At 47.2% G+C, this 25,715-nt stretch overlaps 2 protein-coding genes and 1 non-coding gene across 4 annotated transcripts in view; 1 reads left to right on the top strand and 2 right to left on the bottom strand.

The window, feature by feature from the left end:
* Nucleotides 1-13,130, top strand: part of rnaset2 (ribonuclease T2) — a 32,389-nt gene extending 19,259 nt beyond the window's left edge. The window contains exons 5-10 of the mRNA XM_038805802.1: nt 2,871-2,928; nt 8,719-8,783; nt 9,754-9,867; nt 10,271-10,316; nt 10,415-10,489; nt 11,905-13,130. Coding sequence (XP_038661730.1) covers nt 2,871-2,928; nt 8,719-8,783; nt 9,754-9,867; nt 10,271-10,316; nt 10,415-10,489; nt 11,905-12,090 — 544 coding nt within the window. The 3' untranslated portion in view covers nt 12,091-13,130. The remainder of the gene's footprint in view (nt 1-2,870; nt 2,929-8,718; nt 8,784-9,753; nt 9,868-10,270; nt 10,317-10,414; nt 10,490-11,904) is intronic.
* Nucleotides 13,131-15,131: 2,001 nt separating this feature from the next.
* Nucleotides 15,132-25,715, bottom strand: part of bud23 (BUD23 rRNA methyltransferase and ribosome maturation factor) — a 50,535-nt gene continuing 39,951 nt past the window's right edge. For both annotated transcript variants that reach the window (XM_038805783.1, XM_038805792.1), the window contains 3 exons: nt 24,596-24,654; nt 17,100-17,189; nt 15,132-15,831 (listed from right to left, as the gene is read on the bottom strand). In XM_038805783.1, the coding sequence (XP_038661711.1) occupies nt 15,777-15,831; nt 17,100-17,189; nt 24,596-24,654 (204 nt within the window). In that variant the 3' untranslated portion in view covers nt 15,132-15,776. The remainder of the gene's footprint in view (nt 15,832-17,099; nt 17,190-24,595; nt 24,655-25,715) is intronic.
* Nucleotides 21,157-21,287, bottom strand: LOC119978781. Its single transcript, XR_005463570.1, has one exon.

Raw genomic sequence — 25,715 nt, forward strand, 5'->3', positions numbered from 1 at the left:
CCCCCCCCCCCCCTCTCTCTCTCCCCCCCCCCCTCCTCTCCCCCCCCCCCCCCCCCCCCCCCCCGGCCCTCTCTCTCCCCCCCCCCCCCCCCCCCCCGGCCCTCTCTCTCCCCCCCCCCCCCCCCCCCCCCCCGCCCTCTCTCTCTCTTCCCCCCCCCCCCCCCCCCCCCGGCCCTCTCTCTCCTCCTCCCCACCCCGCCCTCTCTCCCCCCCCCCCCCCCCCACCCCCTCCCTCTCTCTCCCCCCCTCTCCCCCCCCCGGCCCTCTCCTCCCCCCCCCCCCCCCCCCCCCCCCCCCCCCCCCTCTCTCTCCCCCCCCCCCCCCCCCCCCCCCCCCCCCGCCCTCTCTCTCTTCCCCCCCCCCCCCCGCCCCCCCCGGCCCTCTCTCCCCCCCCCCCCCCCCCCCCCCCGGCCCTCTCTCTCTCTCCCCCCCCCCCCCCCCCCCCGGCCCCTCTCTCCTCTCCCCCCACCCCGGCCCTCTCTCCCCCCCCCCCCCCCACCCCGGCCCTCTCTCTCCCCCCCTCTCCCCCACCCCGGCCCTCTCTCCTCCCCCCCCCCCCCCACCCCGGCCCTCTCTCTCCCCCCCCCTCTCCCCCACCCCGGCCCTCTCTCCCCCCCCCCCCCCCCACCCCGGCCCTCTCTCTCCCCCCCCCCCCCCCCCCCCCCCCGGCCCTCTCTCTCCTCCCCCCCCCCCCCCCCGGCCCTCTCTCTCCCCCCCCCCCCCGGCCCTCTCTCTCCCCCCCGCCCCCCCCCAGCCCTCTCCCCCCCCCCCCCCCCCCCGCCCTCTCTCTCCCCCCCCCCCCGCCCTCTCTCTCTCCCGCCCCCCCCCGCCCTCTCTCTCCCCCCCCCCCCCCCCCCCCCCCGGCCCTCTCTCTCTCTCCCCCCCCCCCCCCCCCCCCCCCCCCGGCCCCTCTCTCTCTCTCTCCCCCCCCCCCACCCCGGCCCTCTCCACCCCCCCCCCCCCCCCACCCCGGCCCTCTCTCTCCTCCCCCCCCCCCCCCCCGCCCTCTCTTCCTTCCCCCCCCCCCCCCCCCCACCCCGCCCTCTCCTCCCCCCCCCCCCCCCCCCGGCCCTCTCTCCCCCCCGGCCCTCCCTCTCCCCCCCGCCCCCCCCAGCCCCTCTCTCTCTCCCCCCCCCCCCCCCCCCCCCAGCCCTCTCTCCCCCCCACCCCCCCCCCCCCGGCCCTCTCTCCCCCCCCCCCCCCCCCCCGGCCTCTCTCTCTCCTCCCCCCCCCCCCCCCCCGGCCCCTCCTCTCTCTCCCCCCCCCCCCCCCCCCCCCCGGCCCTCTCTCCCTCTCCCCCCCCCCCCCCCCCTGGCCCCCTCCTCCCCTCCCCCCCCCCCCCCCCCCCCCCCCGGCCCTCTTCCCCCCCCCCCCCCCCCCCCCCGCCCTCTCTCTCTTCCCCCCCCCCCCCCCCCCGGCCCTCTCTCTTTTCCCCCCCCCCCCCCGGCCCCTCCTCCCCTCTCCCCCCCCCCCCCCCGGCCCTCTCTTTCCCCCCCCCCCGCCCCCCCCCCGCCCTCTCCCCCCCCCCCTCCCCCCCCCCCCCCCCCCCCCCCCCCCTCCCTCCCCCCCCCCCCCCCCCCCCCCCCGCCCCCTCCCCTCCCCCCCCCCCCCCCCCCCCCCCCCGCCCTCTCCCCCCCCCCCCCCCCCCCCGCCCCTCCCTCCCCCCCCCCCCCCCCCGCCCTCTCCCTCCCCCCCCCCCCTCTCCTCCCCCCCCCCCCTCCCTCCCCCCCCCCCTCTCCCCCCCCCCCCCCCCCTCCTTCTCTCCCCCCCCCCCCCCCCCCCCCCCCCCTCCTCCCCCCCCCCCCCCCTCCCCCCCCCCCCCCCCTCCCTCCCCTCCCCCCCCCCCTCCCCCCCCCCTCCCCCCCCCCCCCCTCTCTCTCTCCCCCCCCCCCCCCCCCCCCCCCCTCCTCCCCCCTCCCCCCCCCCCCCCCCCCCCCCGGCCCTCTCTCTCCCCCCCCCCCCCCCCCGGCCCCCTCTCTCCCTCCCCCCCCCCCCCCCCCCCCCCCCGGCCCTCTCTCTCCCCCCCCGGCCCCCCCTGAAGTGGTCACAAGCCTTTTAATTGCACAATGAGTCACTTGATCAACTGAAGATGAGCAATAAAATACCCACATCCTGTGCAGCTTTTGACAAACAGTAGAGTCACAGATTTGCTAACTCCACGAATTGACACAGGTTCACCAGAGTCTGGTCAGCTCCATTCTTTAGAGAAGTTCACTGACTTAGCAAGCAGCATCTTGCACATTGGGCAGCACAAAATGTTAACAGTGCAACATTGTCTAACCAAATGAAAGATTAAATACTTTGTAAGGAATGTAGTGGAAATCAAAGTAATGTTTCCTCCCTGAGTAGGTATGAGAATTCCATCTGTTCCATTCACATGAAAAAGTACCAATTTTAAAAATTAACAACAGCATTGATCGTGAAGGAAGAGGCCGCTAGCTGCGTCAAGTGGAAGTTTTTCAAGTAGAGTCGCTGTCTTTGAGGACTTTTTCTTTGGGAGTAGCAGCTGAGTTTGCCCTATTTACCAAAATAGCAACAACTGAAAGTAACTTATTGCCTCATGTCTTTTAGGAAATTAATGGATGTGATAAAATGCTAAATTAATTTTAATTTGTCCCTGGTTGTCTTCCTGTCTGTGTCACTCACCAGTTCCTGTCCTCCCCAGTGACCTCTGTCACCCCTGCCCCCCCCCCCCCCACCATAGTGCTAGAAATCCAAACTTCATAAAATACCTTTTGAAGGTGAAATATTATCCACATTTACTTGCCTTTATTTTCTGCTTTTCGTCAGTATTATATTGATTTGCCAACAAAAAACTTGCTCAGAATAATGCTGAACCTGATGGCATGAAATAATTTTTTTTCCAACAGGCCCAAAAAAAACCAGATGTGCAACAACTCTTGGCCTTTCAAAATAAAAAATGTCGAGGTGGGTATATAGCTTAAAATAAGTTCCTGACCCACCGAATGTCATTTCACTTTAATGTTTTTTTTTAATAAACAATTTTATTGAGGTAGTTTTTGGCTTTATAAACAGTTACAGACATCATCAGAAAGGAAGCAAAAAAGGCAAAAATGTGCAAACATCCACGTACTTTCAATACTTCCACCGTAACATATTGCACAAGCCCGCTCCCCTCCCACCGGTACTACCCGCCATATTTTCCCTCCTACTCTACTCTAACCCCCCCCCCCCCCCCCCCCCCCCCCCCCCCCCCCCTGCTGACGCTCACTCTCCCGCAAAGAAGTCAATAAATGGTTGCCACCTCCGGGTGAACCCCTGCACAGAACCCCTCAAGGCGAACTTGATTTTTTCCATCCCCAGGAAACTCGACATGTCCGCAAGCCACCACTCCGTCTTCGGGGGCTTTGAGTCCCTCCACGCCAATAATATTCGTCGCCGGGCTATCAGGGAAGCAAAGGCCAGCACATCGGCCTCTTTCTCCCCCTGGACGCCCGGGTCTTCCGAAACCCCAAAAATTGCCACCCCTGGGCTCATCACCACCCTTGTTTTTAGCACCTGGGACATGACCCCCGCAAATCCCTCCCAGTACCCCCTCAGCTCAGGGCATGCCCAAAACATGTGAACATGGTTCGCTGGTCCTCCCGCGCACCTAGCGCATTTGTCCTCTATCCCGAAAAATTTGCACTTTAATGTCTTTAACAGTGTCGATGTATCCATTTAATGTTGCCAGTTTCACGTGAACGTAATTTGCCACAGAATTCTTCTGTGCCTTGCCTGCTCTCAAGAAATTTCCTGTAGCGCTTCCACTATCGACATCAGTCCTTCTTCCATCCATTGCTGTCCCTTGCCGCATTTTTCTCCATTCCCCACCTCCCCACACCCTCTCCTGCCCCCTCCACTCCTGGCAGCCAGCCAATGGGGTTTTCCATTATGGGTGCCCCACGCATTCGGGAATTCTTAAAACAACATGTAGATAGTCCAACTAGGGAAGGGGCTATATTGGACCTGGTATTGGGGAATGAGCCCGGCCAGGGGGTAGACATTTCAGTAGGGGAGCATTTCGGGAACAGTGACCACAATTCAGTAAGTTTTAAAGTGCTGGTGGACAAGGATAAGAGTGGTCCTAGGGTGAATGTGCTAAATTGGAGGAAGGCTAATTATAACAATATTAGGCGGGAACTGAAGAACCTAGATTGGGGGTGGATGTTTGAGGGTAAATCAAAATCTGACATGTGGGAGGCTTTCAAATGTCAGTTGAAAGGAATTCAGGACTGGCATGATCCTGTGAGGAAGAAGGATAAATATGGCAAATTTTGGGAACCTTGGAAAATGAGACATATTGTAGGTCTCGTCAAAAAGAAAAAGGAGGCATTTGTCAGCACTAGAAAGCTGGGAACAGGCAAAGCCTGTGTGGAATATAAGGAAAGTAGGAAGGAACTTAAGCAAGGGATCAGGAGGGCTAAAAGGGGTCACGAAAAGTCATTGGCAAATAGGGTTAAGGAAAATCCCAAGGCTTTTTACACGTACATAAAAAGCAAGAGGGTAGCCAGGGAAAGGGTTGGCCCACTGAAGGACAGGAGGGAATCTATGTGTGGGGCCAGAGGAAATGGGCGGGGTGCTAAATGAAAACGTTGCATCAGTATTCACCAAAGAGAAGGAATTGGTGGATGTTGAGTCTGGAGAAGGGTGTGTAGATAGCCTGGTCATATTGAAATCCAAAAAGACGAGGTGTTGGGCGTATTGAAAAATATTAAGGTAGATGTGTCCCCAGCGCCTAATGGGATCTACCCCAGAAGGAGGCAAGAGAGGAAATTGCTGAGGTCTTGGCAGAAATCTTTGGATCCTCACTATCTTAAGGTGATGTCCCAGAGGACAGGAGAATAGCCAATGTTGTGCCTTTGTTTAAGAAGAGTAGCAAGGATAATCCAGGGAACTACAGGCCGGTGAGCCTTACGTTAGTGGTAGGGAAATTACTGGAGAGAATTCTTCGAGACAGGATCTACTCCCATTTGGAAGCAAGTGGACGTATTAGCGAGAGGCAGCACGGTTTTGTGAAGGGAAGGTCGTGTCTCACTAACGTGATAGACTTTTTCGAGGAGGTCATAAAGATGGTTGATGCAGGTAGGGCAGCGGATGTTGTCTATATTGACTTCAGGAAGGCCTTTGACAAGGTCCCTCATTGCAGACTGGTACAAAAGGTGAAGTCACATGGGATCAGGGGTGAGCTGGCAAGACCGATACAGAATTGGCTAGGTCATAAAAGGCAGAGAGTAGCAATAGAAGGGTGCTTTTTTGATTGGAGGGCTGTGACTAGTGGTGTTCTGCATGGATCAGTGCTGGGACCTTTGCTGTTTGTAGTATAAATGGAGGAAAATGTAACTGGTCTGATTAGTAAGTTTGCGGATGACACAAAGGTTTGTGGAATTATGGTTAGCAATGAGGACTGTCAGAGGATACAGCAGGATTTAGATCGTTAGGAGACTTGGGCGGAAAGAAGGCAGATGGAGTTTAATCCGGAGTTAATGCATTTTGGAAGGTCTAATATAGGTAGGGAATATACAATGAATGGTAAAACCCTCAAGTGTATTGACGGTCAGAGAGATCTAGCTGTATAGGTCCACAGGTCACTGAAAGGGGCAACACAGGTGGAGAAGGTAGTCAAGAAGGCATATGGCATGCTTGCCTTCATTGGCCGGGGCACTGAGTATAAAAATTGGCAAGTCATGTTGCAGCTGTATAGAACCTTAGTTAGGCCACACTTGGAGTACAGTGTTCGATTCTGGTTGCCACACTACCAGAATGATGTGGAGGCTTTAGAGAGGGTGCAGAAGAGATTTACCAGGATGTTGCCTGGTATGGAGGGCATTAGCTATGAGGAGAGGTTGAATAAACTTGGTTTGTTCTCACTGGAACAACGGAGGTTGAGGGGCGAACTCATAAGAGGTCCACAAAATTATGAGGGGCATAGACAGAGTGGATAGTCAGAGACTTTTTCCCAGGGTAGAGGGGTCAATTCCTGGAACTCGCTGCCGGAGGAGGTGGTGGAAGCAGGGTGACGTTTAAGTGGTGTTTAAGGGACATCTTGACAAATACACGAATAGGATGGGAACAGAGGGATACGGACCCCAGAAGTGTAGAAGATTTTAGTTTAGACGGGCAGCATGGTCGGCGCAGGCTTGGAGGGCCAAAGAGCCTGTTCCTGTGCTGTTCATTTCTTTGTTCTTTGTTACGGCATTCTTGAAAATCACATCTTGATGTGAAATACTGTTTCCGTCCGGGATGAATATTAAAACTCGAGTTAGGCTCTGACCGGCCTTCCTTACCAGCAAAAAACATGAAAATATTATACTGTACTGTAAGGTGAAATGCTTCACATTTGGTAAGTTCCTACGTTGGAAAATAAAATAATTTATAAAACAAACATTTAAAAAAAAAACAAGAAAAATATCATTTCTAACTTATGCTCGACTGGGTCTCCACAGGGCAGGATGCCCATAGTATGTTGGACTGGGTCTTCAAGGGCAGGGTGTACACACCGAGTTAGACTGGGTCGCCAGAGGGCAGGGTTTCCATACTGTGTTAGACTTGGTCTTCACAGATTGTCCGTACTTGTTAGAAGGGCCTAGTTTCCAAGGCGGTTTCTTAGAGCAATATGTTATCTAGCCAACCAGGGAGCAGGCTATTTTAGATTTAGTATTACTTAACGAAGAAGGGTTGATAAATAGTCTTGTCATTAAGGATCCTCTTGGAAGGAGTGATCACCGCATGCTAGAATTTCAAATTCAAATTGAGCAAGAAAAGACAGGAGTGCCAAATCTTTTTTTAAAATTTAGAGTACCCAATTAAATTTTTTCCAATGAAGGGGCAATTTAGTGTGGTCAATCTACCTAGCCTGCACATCTTTGGGTTGTGGGGACGAGACCCATGCAAACACAGGGAGAATATGCAAACTCCACATGGGCAGTTACCAGAGCCAGAATTGAACCTGGGGCCGTGAGGCAGTAGGGCTATCCCACTGCGCCACCGTGCTGCCCAAGAGTGCCAAATCTAGAGTTTTAACATTGGGTAGACGTAATTAGACAGGCCTGAGGAAAGAGTTGGCCCCAAGTAGACTGGACACATCTAATTGAGTGTAGGACAGTTGAGGAACAATGGCAGCTGTTCAGGAAGATATTAAATACCTCTCAATTAAAGTATATTCCTGAGAGGAAGAGGAATTGTAAAAGGGAGAAAAGTGTTCCATGGCCAAACGAGGAAGGCAGGGAAGACGTAAAGGCAAAGATTAGGGCATACCATCCTGCAAAAGCTACTGGTAAGCTGGAGGATTGGGAGAACTAAAGGCTACTAAAATAAAATCAAGAGTTAAGATGAATTATGAAAGGAAACTAGCAAAAAACATAAACACTAATACCAAAAGCTTCTATAAGTATATAAAGAGGAAGAGAACAGCTAAAGAAATTGTTGGCCCTTTAGAGGACGATACTGGTGAGGTAATAATGGGGAACATGGATGACGGAGGCACTGAGCCAATATTTTGCCTCTGCCTTCATGATAGAGGATAATAAACATTTTCCAAAAACTGCAATGAATGCAGAGGAACTTGGTGCACTAACCATCACTAAGGAGACGATATTGAATAAACTAATGGGATTAAGGATAAGTCTCTGGGTCCTGATGGCCTGCACCCTAGGATATTAAAGGAGGTGGCAGCAGAGATAGTGGATGCATTGGTTATGATATTTCAGAATTCCCTGGATTCTGAAAGGGTCCCTGTGGATTGTAAACACGCTAATGTGATGCCCCTATTCAAAAGGGGAGAGGGGCAAATGGTAGGAAACTATAGGCCGGTTAGCTTGACCTCTGATGGGAAGTTGCTGGAATAATAAATTGAGTACGCAGTTAAATTTTTCCAATTAAGGGGCGATTTAGCGTGGCCAATCCACCTACCCTGCACATCTTTGGGTTGTGGGGGTGAAACCCACGCAAACACGGGGAGAATGTGCAAACTCCACAGAGCCAGGATCGAACCTGGGACCTCGGCGCCGTGAGGCAACAGGGCTAACCCACTGTGCCACCGTGCTGCCCATTAATTGAGGAGTTGACTGAACATTTGGAAAGACGAAATTCAATTCACCATTGTCAGCATGGTTTTATGAAGGGTTAGTTATGCTTAACAAATATCCTTGAGTTCTTTGAGGATGTAACCAGCAAGGTGGATAATGGGAAACCTATGGATGTGGTAGATCTAGACTTCCAGAATGCTTTTGACAAGGTGCCGCATAAAAGACTACAGTAAGAAGTCTTACAACACCAGGTTAAAGTCGAACATGTTTGTTTCAAACACTAGATTTCGGAGCACTGCTCCTTCCTGAGGGTGTCCATACTGTGTTCAACTGGGTCTCCACAGGGCAGGGTGCCCATACTGTGTTAAACCGGGTCTCCACAGCGCAGGACGTCCATACCGAGTTGGACTCGATCTCCACAGGGCAGGGTATCCATATAGTTAGACTGGGCCGCCACAGGGCAGGGTGTCTATACTGTGACCTCTGAACTGTGGCAATTTGGCCTTGGACTGAGGGAATGCTGAGAGAGTTTAAAATAGAGGATCCAGTGTGAATGATTGATGGGTAGAATATATTATCGTAAATTTAAGTATTCTATGTCTTGGTCAGTTTCACTACAGCTCTCTGTACACTTTCAGACTAAAGGGTGATGCTAATGTTTTTAGCTTCTAAAGATTCTCTTTATTTGCAGGATATTTTATCTGAATTAGAGCAGTGGTGGCCTGATGTGCTCCATCCCAACAGTACTCAGCTCTGGTATGTCTATTTGTTAACATTCTTATTCATTACAAACAACAGTAGAATAGTCACAACTCTCAGTTTCTCCCCAATCTGTGCACAATTGCTCCATGACTTCAGCACACAAGCCAATGATGCCCACTGCTGTGCCGAGAGTGTGCCACACTGTCTGAGGTGCTGGCTTCCTGATAATAGTTAAACAAAGACCCGTAGTCTGTTTGATTCCAGTCCACCCCTCCACAAACTATTTTGTTCATCCAACAAATAGGAGAAATGCAAGTGTCTGTGGTTCACGGATTCCCTGCCGTGTGTTTAGCAGTGAACCCTAAAGTCCTTGCAGGTGCCCTAAAGTCCAGCTCCAAATACCTCTGAACCCTGAGCATGATGCTTGCATCTTTTGTTGCAAATGCAAAGTTTATAAAATTCTGTTTTGGGACATTTCTCCCCAAATTAGGGTAAAGTGGAGGAATGAAGGGTGTATTGTGACCTGTTCTGAATTCTGCGGACTGCAATACTGGGTGGTCTCCTGGTTAAAAGGGGGGTGCCCAGGCTATTTTACTGGGAAGAAGGTGCAAGATATTCACCCCATGAGTGGAGCAGCTGTGCTGACAATGGAAAGACCATTAATTCTCCAAGTCCCTGGGAGGTGTTAGAAATATCAGGTTTTCTAAAGTTAAATTTTAAACGATTTAATTTCAAAACTTAAAAAGAAACTCCATGCTCTTCACAGAGCTCCTAACAGACAGAAATGGACGCCAAGTCAGAGGAGATATTGGGAGGGGGTAACCAAAGCTTTGGTCCAATGGGCGGGTTTTAAGGAGGGCTTTACAGGAAGGTAGTTGTACCCTGGCTCGAGCTGAGACACGTTGGAAGAATAATAAAACCTCTCAACAAGATAGAGTGAAACTTGGGTGACTGGCAGCATGTAGAAATGGCGAAGAGTTGCTCACACAAGCATCTACCTAACACCATGAGGATCTCTGTGCAGGAAACATGAATGGCAGAAACATGGGACGTGTGCAGCTACGCTGGAATCCTTAGACACGCAAGAGAAATATTTCAGTAAAGCACTGGAACTCTACCAAAAAATCGACCTGACCAGGTAATCCGTCTTCCCACTTTTGTTTTGCATAGATTGCCCGGGGTGGAATTTTGGTTTATATTTTTCTCCCAAGCCTTCAGGCAAGTTTGAAGGTGGGGGTTGGTGGGAGGGGGTCCTACTATAGGTACAACCAAAGAGTCTAATAGGTCATTGGCTCTATTTGTGCACTTTTGTTACTACCAAAGCAACTGGTGTCCTGTTCCCAGCCACCTCCATCCCTCTTCTTACCATTACTGTGAAAACATAATTCAAAAAGGGTTTTGTGTCCTTCTATTAATAATCAATATAAAACTGATATCAGTCACTGTCACAATGTTATACTACAGAACCTGAGGATATTTAGTTTAGATCAGCAATTTGTTGACTAAGAGACTGACCTTTTAAACTTTTATCCTGTATTCAGTGTTCTTAAGAAGTTTGATATTTTGCCATCATCCAACTATTATAATGTGAGTACTTGCTGGCTTTTGTCCTTTTGAGCACCTTGATTTTGGGCTGTGATTTGCACTTTTTGCTTTAATCTGTATGGTACCATTCTCACATTTAGTTGGATAACATTGAAAATGCGATCTTGAAGACATATGGGGTAATACCGAAGATTCAGTGCCTGCCTCCAACTGGGGTAATGAATACTTTGTTTGTAATTCTGATCGAAACCAGATTTTAAGTAAATTATAAAATCCTGATGTGAAACTTTATTTTTCAGTTTAATATTTCAGTATTTTTAACGATTTACTGTTGTTTAAAATAATCCAAATCTGAATGCCTATTCTGCCTAGCCAGCCTAACTGTGTAGTACTGATGCAATATGAAGACTGATTAATGTTGGGGGATTATCCCAGAACCAGGAGCAATCGCTCATGTTGATAGGATTGAAGGGGGTGTGATTACACAGGAATCAATTGGTGTCTGCAACAAGTTTTAATCTCCAAGTCTGGGAATTAAGGTTAAACGGTGATTTACAATTCCGAGATTTGAGTTTGCAATTGCATGCCAGTCTATATTTAAAAAGACTTTGTTTGATTATCAATTGCAATGTAGACTTCAGACATATATTGTTTTAGATGATTTGGAGTTGGGGACCAAGTACAATGTGGTAAAGCAAAAAGTGCAAGGATACTGGAACTCTACAGAGGGATTTGGATAAGTTAAGTGAATGGGCTAGGGTCTGGCAGATGGAATACAATGTTGACAAATGTGAGGTTATCCATTTTGGTAGGAACAACAGCAAAAGGGATTATTATTTAAATGATAAAATATTAAAACATGCTGCTGTACAGAGAGACCTAGTGCATGACTCACAAAAAGTTGGTTTACAGGTGATTAAGAAGGCAAATGGAATTTTTTCCTTCATTGCTAGAGGGATGGAGTTTAAGACTAGGGAGGTTATGCTGCAACTGTATATGGTGTTAGTGGGGCCACACCTGGAGTATTGTATTCAGTTTTGGCCTCCTTACCTGAGAAAGGACGCACTGGCGCTGGAGGGTTTGCAGAGGAGATTCACTAAATTAATCCCAGAGCTGAAGGGGTTGGATTACGAGGAGAGGTTGAGTAGACTGGGACTGTACTCGTTGGAATTTAGAAGGATGAGGGGGGGGGGGGGGGGGGTGGGGATCTTATGGGAATAGATAGGATAGATGCGGGCAGGTTGTTTCCACTGGTGGGTGAAAGCAGAACTAGGGGGCACAGCCTCAAAATAAGGGGAAGTAGATTTAGGAGGAACTTCTTCACCCAAAGGGTTGTGAATCTATGGAATTCCTTGCCCAGTGAAGCAGTTGAGGCTCCTTCATTAAATGTTTTTAAGATAAAGATAGTTTTTTTGAAGAATAAAGGGATTAAGGGTTATGGTATTCAGGCCGGAAAGTGGAGCCGAGTCCACAAAAGGTCAGCCATGATCTCATTGAATGGCGGAGCAGGCTCGAGGGGCCAGATGGCCTACTTCTGCTCCTAATTCTTATGTTTGTGAGAAAAAGGACTCACTTGGAACTCCGTTGTTTATGTGGTTGTTTTTTGTTTCCTTCACTTCCCCAACTGTAGGAAAGCTCTATGCAAATACTGGGCCAGATCGAACTCTGTTTCACCAAAGAATTTCAGCTGCTGAACTGCACAGCACCTAGCATGCTCGCCTTCGAGAATGGCAGACATCACGCTGCCTATTTGGGCTTTTCTGAGTGCGAGCCTGGCCAACAAATATATTACCCTCCTATACAACATGTGCATTGAGTGCAAGAAAGAAGGTGGCAGTTACAGTGAGGTTCTGTGCTGTTGGTTCACTGGAGCACAAGCCCTTAGTATTGTATGCAGGGTTTGAGCTGTCAGTTTGGGAGCAGTGCCAAATTTTAATATTGAGAAACAAGTGTTAGCAATGCAGTGAGTCAGGCATCCTATGAGGGCAAGTGCATGTCTCCAATGTTATTTTCTAGTATTTAATGTCTTTTTTTAAAAACACCAAATCAATCACTAACATCACCATTTCTTTTACGTGCAGTTACTTAATATGAAAGGTTTTTAAAAATAGATTTTGTACCTTGCATTGATATTACTACCAAGATAAAGCTTTATCTCTCCATTTAAAATAATTGCATTATCATGTGGGTAATTGAACCTGTGCATCAAATTTTTACTAGCTTATATTATGACATGTGGCAATACATTCAATCTTGGTGCTGGTACTGAACACAGGAAACCAGATAAATAGTTTCATCACAGAATAGGACACGGAATGCAGCCAGATTTTCCCTTAAAGATTTAGTCATTTGATTTGTGCTGGTCTCCCCTCATCTCCCCCCTCTGCTGTTCCCTTTGAGGAAGTGCTAGGCTATGCACCTGGAGCTTACTTACCCCACCAGATGACATTCAATCCAGCTGTTCTCTTCACCGCAAGGGGGAAGTCTCACTTGCTGGTGGTGCTTGTGGCGGTCAATTAGAACACTCAGTTTAGAATCTCAATCTTTTCTCTCTCCTGGGTTTGAGTATTTGAAAGAGGTGCTTCTTTGTGTACCTACCTCAGTCTTACTAGCTGGAATCATCCTATGATAGTTTTACTCTTAATGATATTGGAGACAAGGTTGGTTTTAAAGCTTTCAATTAACTTTTCTAACAAATAATTAAATCCAGCTTTGTATTCTAGTCGTGACTCAGGTAAAATCACTATATTGCAGTTTCTAGATGGAAAACTTTTCTTATGACTTATTTAGCATTTTCATTAAAATATTGTCAATATGTAATTCAATAAATCATTAAAGAGTTTCTTTTAAAATAAACTGTCATCATTAGAGTTGGGTGATATCACAATTCCTCAGTCACAATCTTGCCTTCAACATAGATATCCTGAAACGAGTTTCAAAAATGAAGGGTATGCATCAAAAAGTTGAAAGCCTCAGCATCAGGCACAAGTGGTAGGAAACAGGCAATAAATGCACCCTGTGAACAAAGAATTTTTAGTACCCAATTCATTTTTCCCAATTAAGGGGGAAATTTAGCGAGACCAATTCACCTACCCGGCACATCTTTGGGTTATGGAGATGAAATCCACGCAAACCCAGGGAGAATGTGTAAACTCCAGAGAGTGAACCAGAGCCAGGATCGAACCTGGGACCTTGGCACCCTGAGGCAGATTTACTAACCACTGTGCCACCATGCTGCCCTAAAAAAAAACCCTGTGAACAAAGATGACTTGGATAGCGGAACCTACATATTAAACAAGCAAGTGGAACCAGCTGTTTTTTGTTTTTACAATTTTTTATGTTGTGTACTATTTAAAAACAAATCAGAATTGGTCAGCATCCATGTCAGTGAAAGAACTCACTGGGACAGGGAGCTCTTTGGCATTTTGCATGTTGGATAAAGAGCTCAAAATTGCCAACTTACCCTATGCTGCTGACGGGGAGAAACCATCTATGAATTTGGAGACAGACCAGCGATCTAAATGCAGAAGTCCAGGTTTGCAGCAGACTTTTGTCAAAGGATTTGATGCACTGAAGCTTGAAGTTTCAGATAGTGTCTCATATAATCCGCTATGCTTGTTACTTTGGGTTTTCAAATATCCAATTTGTATGGGCTTTACTGAACTGTTCAATGAGATGCCTCTGTAATCGAAGGCAGTTGCAGGTTTTTTGCCAAAGTAGCAGGTACCAAATATATATAGAGCACCCTAAATGGTTTGGCTTTGATATTAGCAATCCAAGGAATAGAATGTGAAGTGTGAACTTATCCACTTCGAGATACAGAAAAGTGGAATATTTTTCAATGCTGGTAGTGAGTGACATGATCAAGTCAACAGACAGATACAGAAAGTGATTAAAAAATCAAATGGCATGCTGGCCTCTTTTCATGGAGTACCAGAGTAAATACGTTTTACTGCAAGAATATACCTGCAGTGCTGTATAAAGTTTTGTTCTCCTTGCCTAAGGAAACAAATACTTAGAATGCAATGAAGGTTTATTAGACTGATTCTTAGGGAGGAGGATTGGGTTATATAGGGTGATTAAGTAGACTAGGTCGATATTATAGAAGAATGGGAGGCGATCTCATTGAACTCTACCCTTTTAAGATTCTTAAGAATTTCAGGGGCAGCATGGTGGCGCAGTGGTTAGCACTGCTGCATCACAGCACCGAAGATCCGGGTTCGATCCCGGCCCTGGGTCACTGTCTGTGTGGAGCTTGCGCATTCTCCCCATGTCTGTGTGGGTCTTACCCCCATAATCAAAGATGTGCAGGATAGGTGATGCTAAATTGCCTCTTAATTGGAGAAAAAAAAACAATCGGGTACTCTACAAAATAAAAAAAAAATACATTTAATGTCAGAGCTTGAGGACTAGGTTCACCAGTTCCAGAATAAGAAGTCTGATATTTAGGACCAATATGAGGAAGAATTTCTTCAAAGGATTGAGAATCTTAGGACTTCTCAATTCGAGGGTTGTGGACGCTCAGTACATTCAAAGGCACCTCAATAGATTTTTTGGATACTAAAAGAATTGAAAGGCCAAAGACCTCTTATGAACACGGCTTCAGTAAACCTGGACTGTGCTTTGGTCTGACAGTAAATTCCCCATAAAGCAATCAGCACTCCACAGCTTAATCACTGATCGGATTCATTCAAACAGATTCACAGGAAGACTGGATCAGGATTGAAGAAAAATTGATCAAAGAATCAGACTGTTTTATAAAATAATTTGCCAAAATTCCCATCAGTCAATTCATACAATACATTCAATTGTTCAACTGCCTAGTTGAATGTAGAAGTTGAAACTGCAGGCCGTCTGTATAAATGTCCTCAAAATAATCTTTATTAGTGTCACAAGTATGCTTACATTAACACTGCAATGAAGTAACTGTGAAAAGTCCCTAGTCACCACACTCCGGCACCTGTTCAGGTACACGGCGGGAGAATTCAAAATGTCCAATTCGCCTTCCTATACACTGACATTGTTAAAGTAACAGCAATGGGCTTTGATCAGTCATCTAGGAATTGTCTTCTGCACTATTTAAAAACAGGATTCAAAGGCACTGACCCTTTTTCCTGAATTAAGTTCACGATTGTTCATAAAAGGATGAGATATTATGCATAGCACTGTTATTAATCTGTGGTCCTGGATCAGACAACATAGGTCAACTCCAAATTTGGAAAAGCGACAAAAGGAAGGAGAGAGGAGGACACAATTCAATTTATAATGTTTACTATTCACCAAACGAACATCACTTGTGAAGATCGTCAGAAATGGAAAGCTTGGTGCCAGTAATGGTCTGGCACGGCCATTGACCACAGGAGGCCCATCCGAAGTTGTGGATTTAACATTGTGCCAGCATTGCTGGGGATATCGGGGCTATTTTCAGCCCTGGGGTACTGTATTTCTGCAGACTGAAAGGCAGCACAAGTGAAACTCTCCCTAGCGGAGAATGCTTCCACTCTAAAAACGGGTCTTCCTCTTCCTACCGGTGTACTTTGTATCATTTCGAACAGTCCTGGGGAGGGAGAAAAGAATAGTTAAAAATCTATGTACACCAGTTGCGAACATCATAGAACATAGAACAGTACAGGCCCTTCGGCCCTCAATGTTGTGCCAACCCACGTATTCACCCTATACCCGTAACCCAACAACCCCCCCCCCCTTAACCTTACTTTTATTAGGACACTACGGGCAATTTAGCATGGCCAATCCACCTAACCCACACATCTTTGGACTGTGGGAGGAAACCGGAGCACCCGGAGGAAACCCACGCACACAGGGGGAGGACGTGCAGACTCTACACAGACAGTGACCCAGCCGGGAATCGAACCTGGGACCCTGGAGCTGTGAAGCATTTATGCTAACCACCATGCTACCCTGCTGCCCCTTCTGAGAGGGGAAGGATGAAACTGTTAATATTAAAACTACGTCTATTATCTACGTCTATTCATAATGTCTATTCAATTTACTTCCAAATGGATTCTTAAATACTTTAAGTAAATAGAAAGGTTAAGAAGGAAAGGGTGGGCAGCACGGTGGCAAGTGGTTAGCATTGTTGCCTACGGTGCTGAGGACCTGGGTTTGAATCCCGGCCCTGGGTCACTGTCTGCACATTCTCCCCGTGTCTGCGTGGGTTTCGCCCCCACAACCCAAAGATGTGCAGGTTAGGTGGATTGGCAACATTAAATTGCCCCTTAATTGGAAAAAATAATTGGGTACTCTAAATTTATTTTTAAAAAAGGAAAGGGCACAGGAATGGAATTAGAATGGACAGGACCAGATGGAATGAGCACATGAAGAATGATGGGCCGAATGGCCTGCCTCCACACTGTAATCTGAACGATCCTGAGAACACAGGCCAACACTCCCTTTAGGATGTCGACTTGAGCCAAGGAAAGGGGTATTTTCCATTTTATTCTGGGGAGGAATTCCATCCTGTTCCACCAGGGCTCTGACAGCGATAATGGAGGTCAGGAAATTTTCTGTGAAATGGTATGGAGATGCTTCTGATTGAGTTGGAAAAATCTTTTAGTTTTCACTCCACACCCGAGGAAGAGACAATGCTATCATCTCGGGATGAAGTAGCTTACTCGCAGTAACAAGGAACAGAATGATGCGTGTTGTAAAAGGTAGGAGCATCCAGAGTCTCATTTCACACAGGAACCATGCCCACAGTGATCCAAGGCAAACCGTGAATAAGTCAAGAAAAGAGCAGAGATAACAACGTTCGCCACATTTGAGCTTTTTGCTTACACACAGTAAACTACGCCTCCATCAGCTCACCTTCCCTGACGCCTTCGACGCTCTTTCTTCTCCAGAATCCAGTCCCTGCTTCTCTTTGCAGGTTTCCCTTTCAAGTTTTTAAATCTCAACCTGCAGGCAGGAAACAGAAGTGCTGTTCAGATTTAGAGTACCAATTCATTTTTTTTCCAATTAAGGAGCAATTTTAGTATCGCCAATCCACCTACCCCGCACGTCTTTGGGTTGTGGGGGCAAAACCCACGCACACATGGATTTGTTCAGATAATTGGTGCTAGTATTATCCAGCTGAGGCTACAGGGATTTGCTTTTTAAAAAGTTTTGTTAAATATATATTTAATTAGGTTTCCCATCTTTTTTTGATAATAAACAACAAATAACGATAATTGATGCAAAACAGATGCTGACAAAACAAGAGTTATTGCAAACATAAATACAAGCAAAACATTAGAATAGATTTGGAACAAGTAAGTTGAGTAATGAGCGACTAGCTTAAATGCCGGATAAATCCAACAGTGAGACACCACAGTGAGTGAGGAAAAGGGGGCAAGATTGTATTAATACAGACAGATAGCAATCCCACACCCCAAAGTATAGAGATTCCACACCCCAAAGTATAGAGATTCAGACTAACAACTTAAAATGGATTGAGTTGAACTAAGATGAATTTGCTCATGGAAAGTCCAACAGTAACAACTCAGCAAAAGTGGGGCCTGTAAATTTAAGATGGGGTCCCATACTTAACAAAATGCATTGGATTTAGAGCGGAGAACAGATGTCCAAAAATCCATGGGGATCCGTTCCATAAGCACCGTTCCATAAGCAGCCTATGCCAGTTTTGGATAGAGGGATATCGGTCACTAATCCAGGAACAAAGGATATTCTTAAGGGCAGCTAGTGATTAGAATACTATCTAGCCTTTTTTCATTAGGATCTGTGATTCTCTCGTCCAGGCAACCCAGATACAGAAATACAGGATTAGGCTCAAAGGCTCTCTCATAAATCCACTCCAGTTCCCTGACCACCAGGATTGAATTTTAACACAGGACCATAGACAATGTATATAATTGCCCTCAATTACCTGGCACTTTAGGAACACCAGGGATAAGGTAGGATTGAGCGTAATCGGAGTATGGTATAGTATCCTGAACTAGGTCTCCTTCACCTTATTGCAAACCAACATTTTACTGGCATAAAAAGCTTTGTTACTTATTTGTTCTACTTTAAAACCTCTTTGATCTCCCTGGCCCAGGTTTCTACCTGCCTGACGAGCTTTTGTTTCAACTTGCTCTGTCGTGAACTTTGCTAGAAGGACAAAACTGAATAGAGTTCTCCACTGGAGTGCGAGTAATGGAAAGTGACCAATCCTCCACCCCATCTTCCATGCACCCTAGCAACAGGGGCCTAAGGCACAGTCCCACAGGCTCTATATGTTGACAGTCACTTTGTCAAGCGCATGTTACAGATAAACTTGATCCTCTCCTTGGTTAATGTTTGCATGTGCACATTTCACATAGGGATTGATGGATGGTCATCAGTCATAGGAACCGTGCCAGATTTATAGAACTGGGGACACTGTTGGGTACAACTATCAATGAATTTTCTACCGTGACCCCCTTTTTGTTTCTGTTTCTATTGTTTGTCCCAATGCAAACACACTTCCCCCCCCCCCTCCCCCCTCCCGAGCCATCTGTCCTTGTTCTTCCGTTTTACTTTCACTGAGCACTAACATTCTGCTATCTTACCTTTATGTCACTATCAGCAATTCCTTAATGCCAACATTAACACCCCATTTGTCTTGTATCCATGGCATCTTTGTCAATCTCTCTTTAGCTCCAACCTATCTGACCTAATAGTCTGCCTTAACCACCTCTCCAACTACATAATCCCTCTCTTTTTAAAAAAAAAACTCATCTTCAGTTCTGAAGAGCCGTACGGGCTCAGAACGTTAACTCTCGTTTCTCTCGAGTGGCATGGTGACGCAGTGGTTAGCACTGCTGACTCACTGTGCCGAGGACCCGGGTTCAATCCCAGTCCCAGGTTACTGTCTGTGTGGAGTTTGCACATTCTCTCCATGTCTGCCCGGGTCTCGCCCCCACAACCCAAAGATGTGCACCGTAGAGGAATTGCCCCTTAATTGAAAAAAAACCTGTTTCTCTCTCCACAGATGCTGCCAACCTGCTGGGTTTATCCAGAATTTCCGGTTTTACTTATGGGTGCAACCGCTTTCCTGAGTCAGATCTAAATCCAGGAGTGTGTATTTCACTTCACAGTAACTTCATTGCAGTGTTAATGTAAGCCTACTTGTGACACTAAAAAAAGATTATTCCTCCAATGCTCCCCTCCTTAGCTAAAAGCACTGAACCATGAAGGAGTGCATGTGGGCCATGTTACAGATGGCCCTCCATTACTGCACCCATCCAGACTTCTTACCAACTATGAATCCAACTATGAATTACATGAAAATGAAATGAAAATTGCTTATTGTCACAAGTAGGTTTCAAATGAAGTTTGTGAAAAGCCCCTAGTCGCCACATCCCAGCGCCTGTTCTGGGAGGCTGGGAATTGTACCGTGCTGCTTGCCTGCCTTGGTCTGCTTTCAAAGCCAACGATTTAGCCCTGTGCTAAACCAGTCATGGGAGCCACGTCTGCTCTGCAGAATACTTAGCCACTGTGGCAGATCATACTAACCCAAATCTGCCCCTTTTTAACAATCACTTTCTGAATAGAGATCACCGTACAGTGACTGGACTAGTAAAATCTGGCTATTCTCCTGCCCATTTTCCACTCCAGGAACATTGTGTCTATTTATCTTTTTTTTTTTTTTTATAAATTTAGAATATCCAATTCATTTTTTCCAATTAAGGGGCAATTTAACGTGGCCAATCCACCTAACCTGCACATCTTTGGGTTGTGGGGGTGAAACCCACGCAGACACGGGGAGAATGTGCAAACTCCTCACAGACAGTGACCCAGGGCCGGGATTCGAACCCGGGTCCTCAGCGCCGTAGGCAGCAATGCTAACCACTGTGCCACCGTGCCGCCCTCTATTTATCTTTTGCTGAGATCAGCTAATTTGACTCGGGGCCTCCTGTGCAATTACCCAGTTGACACAGTTTGCTCTCTCCTCCCACCACTCATATTTTCTCCCCTGAAGGCACGGATTCACCTGAAAATAGTCTCCCTTTCTAGTAATTTACCCATCTAAGCCTGCAGATCGAAGACTGACTGAAACGGATCTTCAGCAAAAACATGAAATGGGTGAAAGTGATTCAGGAGCCCTTTTGACCAGGCCCGAGTTTCTTGATTTAATTAGGAATAAGGCATGATGCGAAACAGGCTGCGAGTGTCAGACAATTGTCAGAGGGAAGACTGATTTTGCCCCAAAGCCTTGTTCATCTAAGCATTTTCAGGCAGGGATCACAGAGTGATCACGGGGAAAGCAGCCCAAGGGATTATTTCCCTTTAACTGGGGAGAGCTCGGTACCATCGTCTCAGCCCTATTAATCATAGAATTTACAGTGCTGAAGGAGGCCAATCAGCCCATCGAGTCTGCACCAGCCATTGGAAAAAGCACCCTACCCAAGCCCACACCACCACCCTTTCCCCGCAACCCCACCCCAACTTTGTTAGACACCAAGGGCAATTTAGCATGGCCAATCCACCTAACCTGCACTTCTTTGGACTGTGGGATAAAACCTGAGCACCCGGAGGAAATCCACACAGACACGGGGAGAACGTGTAGACTCCACACAAGACAGTGACCCAAGCCAGGAATCGAACCTGGGGCCCTGGAGCTGTGAAGCAACTGTGCTAACCACTGTGCTACCGTGCTGCCCAATACAAATTAATTCTAATCTCTGCAATGCAACCCGGGCCCTTCGGTTTGGTTTCATGTCATATGACCAGTGAGTAAAATTTGTTGTCAGGACTATGGCTTTGAAGTGCTGGTGATGGGTCTTCTCTTTGTACCCCTTCAGTCTGAACACCCACAGTTCTAACTGCATCACCAAGGGGCAGCTTCACATTTATTTTATTCCCCCCCCCCCCACACACACACACACACAGCATCACATCCATAAATTGTATGAGGCAGGAAAATACAGCAGCCAGCAGCTCGGGGCTGTCACATCGATGCTCCTCAATTACTATAGGTCTCTCAGGGACTGGCGGAAGGAGACTGTAATCCTCCCAACTTTATTCTGAGGGACCTGTGCAATGCAATAACGATCCCCAAACCATGTATTAACATCTATTAAGATTGAAATATTGCCGGCTGAAGCGGCAGTGTGCACGAGAAGACAACGGCGGCGAAATCCGGCCGGGAGAAGCGAGGGGCAACACCAGCACCATTCGAGGATTGCCCTCAGGAAGTGCCTCGCCGGCACAAACGGATGCCTACTTAAATAAAAATATCATATCCTGTGTACATACGGCAAAATATACTCTGTTCAAAAATCCAATAAAAAATTTTATAAATAAATTAAAATATTGTGCATAATCCTTTCTCCTCTGAAATGTAGACTTTACATACATTGAAACAACAGCACAATAATTTGTTGTAATTTGGCCGTAAGCGCACAGTCACTGGATATTGGGGAGTTAAAACATTCAGTTCATTTTCTCCCTCCGTAGGGCAGGTTACTGATGGGTTTTGCTCAGCATGAACAAGGGGCAGAGGTTGGCACCTCTTCGGTCTGTATGTCACACTGAGCATACAATGGAATGTTGAAGGAGTAACAGACAGGAAATGTGTCAAATAAGGCGTATTCTTCAAAACAGGACGACACGTGTGACATAGCTGCCCACACAATGGTCGACAGAGCAGTTAGTTGAATTCCTTGCGACCAAGCTTAACAAAGAGGCAGGCAGCCTCAGAGGACCTGGCGAGGGTGGTAGAGCCGAATTGGGCTGCCCTGGAGAGTGGAGCAGAGGCTGGAGGTGCAGAGGGCATTGATCCAAAGGGAGGAGGAGACGGTGACTGACCATGAGGATCTGATTGCCTCATTGGAGGCAGAAATGCTGATGACGATGGAAGGTCAGAAAAAGTTGATGAGGTGATCGGTGACTTGGGAAACTGCACAAGGAGGCAGAACCTGCGGATCGTAGGGCTGCCTAAAGGTATTGAGGGAACGAGGATGAGAGAATATGTGGTCAAGATGTTTGAGAAGCTGGTGGGAGAGGAGGTCTTCGACCGCCCTCCTGAGGTGGAGGCATGTGGCGGTGAGGGCGATTGGGCAGATAGGTGATTCAGGGGGCAGGGTGGTCAGAGCCGGGTAAGGTGAATGGAGTGTTTGAGGCTTCTACAGACGACTGTACAGTTAGGAGTCCCTGGTAGGGGACTTGGGCATGAGGTAGTTCTTGGACAGCTTACATTTCCCAGTAGTACAGGGGAGGGTTTTTGGGTTGGGCACTCCAATTGGGCTGGAGGAGGCGATGAGGTGTATTGGGTCAATGAAATCTGGGAAGCTTCTGGGTCAGGATGGATTCTGAGTGGAATTCTATAAAAAGGTTTGCTATTGAGTTGGGGCCTCTCCTCGTGGAAATGTTTAATGATTTGGTTAATAAGGGGGAGCTTCCACCCATGCTGACACAAGCATCAATTTTGCTTATTTCAAAGAAGGATAAGGATCCAGGAGTGCGGGTCGTATTGTCTGATAACGCTTTTGAATGTAGATGTGAAGTTGTTGGCCACTGTGCTGACAATGTGCATGGAGGACTGTGTGCCGGGAGTGATAGGTGAGGACCAACGGGGTTTGTGAAGGGGCGACAGCTATTGCCTATTATAACTTTATTAAATGTGGTGATGATGCCCCCGAGGGGTCAGGAAACAGAGGTTGTAATATCTTTGGACGCGGAGATGGCGTTTGACTGGTTGAGTGGGAATATCTGTTTGAAGTACCAGGGCAGTTTGGTTTTAGGTAGAGTGGATTAAGAGGTTGTACAGGGCTCCCAATACCAGCGTACATACAAATAATACAAGTTCAGGGCATTTCTGTTTGCACTGGGGAACGAGACAGGGGTATCTGCTGTCCTCCTTGCCTTTTCTATTGGTGATTGAGCCATTGTTTAGGATTTCAACGGTGTGGAGGGGAATAGAGAGAGGGGCAATGGGGCTTCAGAGTGTCCCTGCACACAGATGACTTGCTGCTATGTCATGGACACGGTGAATAGTATGGATAGGATTATGGGGGTATTGACAAGCGTGTGCGTCGTTTTCTGCAATAAGCCTAATGTGGGAAAGAGCGAGGTGTTTCTAGTCAATGCTTGGATGCAAGATTGGGGTTTGGAGAAATTGCCATTTGGCTGGTCAAGTCAGGTTTTTGATATCTGGGAATAAGGGTTCTGCAAAGTTAGGCTCAGTTGCAGAAATTAAATTTGGCTAATTTGGTAGAGCGGGTGAAGGAGGACTTCAAGGTGGGATGTCCTTCCCCTTTTGTAGGCAGGGAAGGTCAAGACAGTGAAGATGACAGTTCTACCAAAGTTTCTGTTCGTCTTTCAGAATCTCCGATATCTATGGAGAGTTAAAAGAGAGGGCCTCACTGGAGGAGGTAAAATGGAAGTGGGAGGAGCAGCTGGGGAGGGTTTTTTGAAGCAGGGGCATGGAGCGAGGCCCTGTGGAGGATACATTTGAACTCCTTGTGCTAAATTGAGCCCAATTCAATTTAAAATGGTGCATAGAGCGCATATGACAGTGTCACGGATGAGTCATTTTTTTCCTGGAGGTGGAGGATAAATGGTGATTAATAGGGCCAGCAAACCACACTCATGTTTATTGGTGAAGTTTTGGGAGGCTTTTGTCAGAGATTTTGGGGGTGACGGTGGCCCCGAGCTTGTGGGTGGCGATAGTCGGGGTGCCAGAGGATCAGGGAGTGCGGGGGGGGGGGGGTTGGCCTTTGCCTCCCAGATAGCCGGTGGTGGATCTTGTTAGGGTGGCAGGCTCCGGAGCCATCCAAGGCTATAGGGTGGATGAGTGACCTGCGAATTATGACATCTGGAAAAGGTAAAGTTTGTCATTAGAGATTCAGAGAAGGGGTTCTTCTTGAGGTGGAGGCTATTCATCGGCTTCTTTAAGGAGTGGAAGATGTCAGTTGGGGGGGGGGGGGGGGGGGCAGTGTTTTGTTATGGGTTGTTTTTGTTTTATATTATAATTATAAAGTGGGGAATGCGGGGTGTTTATATTGTGCAAGTGTATAGAGATGAATGTTTCCTGTGTTTTGTGTACAAGTTGAAAATGACTTGAATAAAAATATATTTTAAAAAAGCAGAAATTGACCATTCCTCCAAAAAGGTCTGTGTTAAGAGTTTGTGGCTCCACACAAACTTCCTCTCACCTAACTTCACCTCACCCCATCACCACATCCTGCTATTATTTCCTTCCTTATAGTTTTGCAGTTTCCCCTAACATACTTCTATGTTATTAATCTCAAATACTCAGTGAAGTATCCAGTTGAATTAATGTATTAGTAGTAGCTATTGTGTATTTTTGACCTTGGAATCTCCACATGTGAACACTTTACCTGGCATTTGTGAACTGTACTTGGCCCGTTGTTTCTTCCCCCTGCTGTGTTCCGAGGCCCTAAACAGAGAGGGTGGGGGCGTGGTAAAAGAGCACAAAATATAACATTCAACACTGCACCCACAGAAGTTCAAATTCTCTTTCAGACCGAAATCTCTATTCAGAGGAAGCACTGATGCCCATGAACACAAGGACCCGCACAAAGCAAAGTGGGAAGGAGCACGTGGCAGAGAAAGGGCAGGAGGGAGGGGCACAGAAGAAAGTAAAGAGCACATGCTATGATGGGCAGATTAAAATCTGGAGAGGAGCAAATCTGTCAATGCCATTAGATTTACATTTCAAGGTCAAAATGGAAAGAATTGGTCATAAAATGCAATGGGAAACATTTTATACATTATAAAACTTCAAGAAACTATTTGAATCCCCTTTTTTGGAAACATTATATTACATTTGGAAAAAGAGTTTAAGATGATACAAACAATAGAAGCAAGTATAAAATTGGTTGTTTCTTGTTTTAACATGCACTCAGCCCATCAGTCTATAAACAGGAAATCAACCATTTGGAACAAAGTACACAATCTACATTTCACTTGAATGAAGAGACTGAAGTTTGTCTTCCAGCTCCTCCATTTTATTCGTAGCTTTAACTTGGGATAAAATGTCAGCTGAAAAGTATTTTCAGAAAATTCACTTAGACGTACATTTTCATCAATAGAATAGATAGAGTAGATAGTCAGAGACTTTTTCCCCGGGTGGAACACACCATTACAAGGGGACATAAATTTAAGATAAATGGTGGAAGATATAGAGGGGATGTCAGAGGTAGGTTCTTTACCCAGAGAGTAGTGGGGGCATGGAATGCACTGCCTGTGGTAGTAGTTGAGTCGGAAAATTTATGGACCTTCAAACGGCTATTGGATAGGTACTTGGATTAGGGTAGAATAAGGGAGTGTAGGTTAACTTCTTAAGGGCAGCACGGTAGCATTGTGGATAGCACAATTGCTTCACAGCTCCAGGGTCCCAAGTTCGATTTCGACTTGGGTCACTGTCTGTGTGGAGTCTGCACATCCTCCCCGTGACTGCGTGGGTTTCCTCCGGGTACTCCGGTTTCCTCCCACAGT

Source organism: Scyliorhinus canicula, chromosome 1, assembly GCF_902713615.1.
Source record: "Scyliorhinus canicula chromosome 1, sScyCan1.1, whole genome shotgun sequence".
Taxonomy (NCBI): Eukaryota; Metazoa; Chordata; class Chondrichthyes; order Carcharhiniformes; family Scyliorhinidae; genus Scyliorhinus; species Scyliorhinus canicula.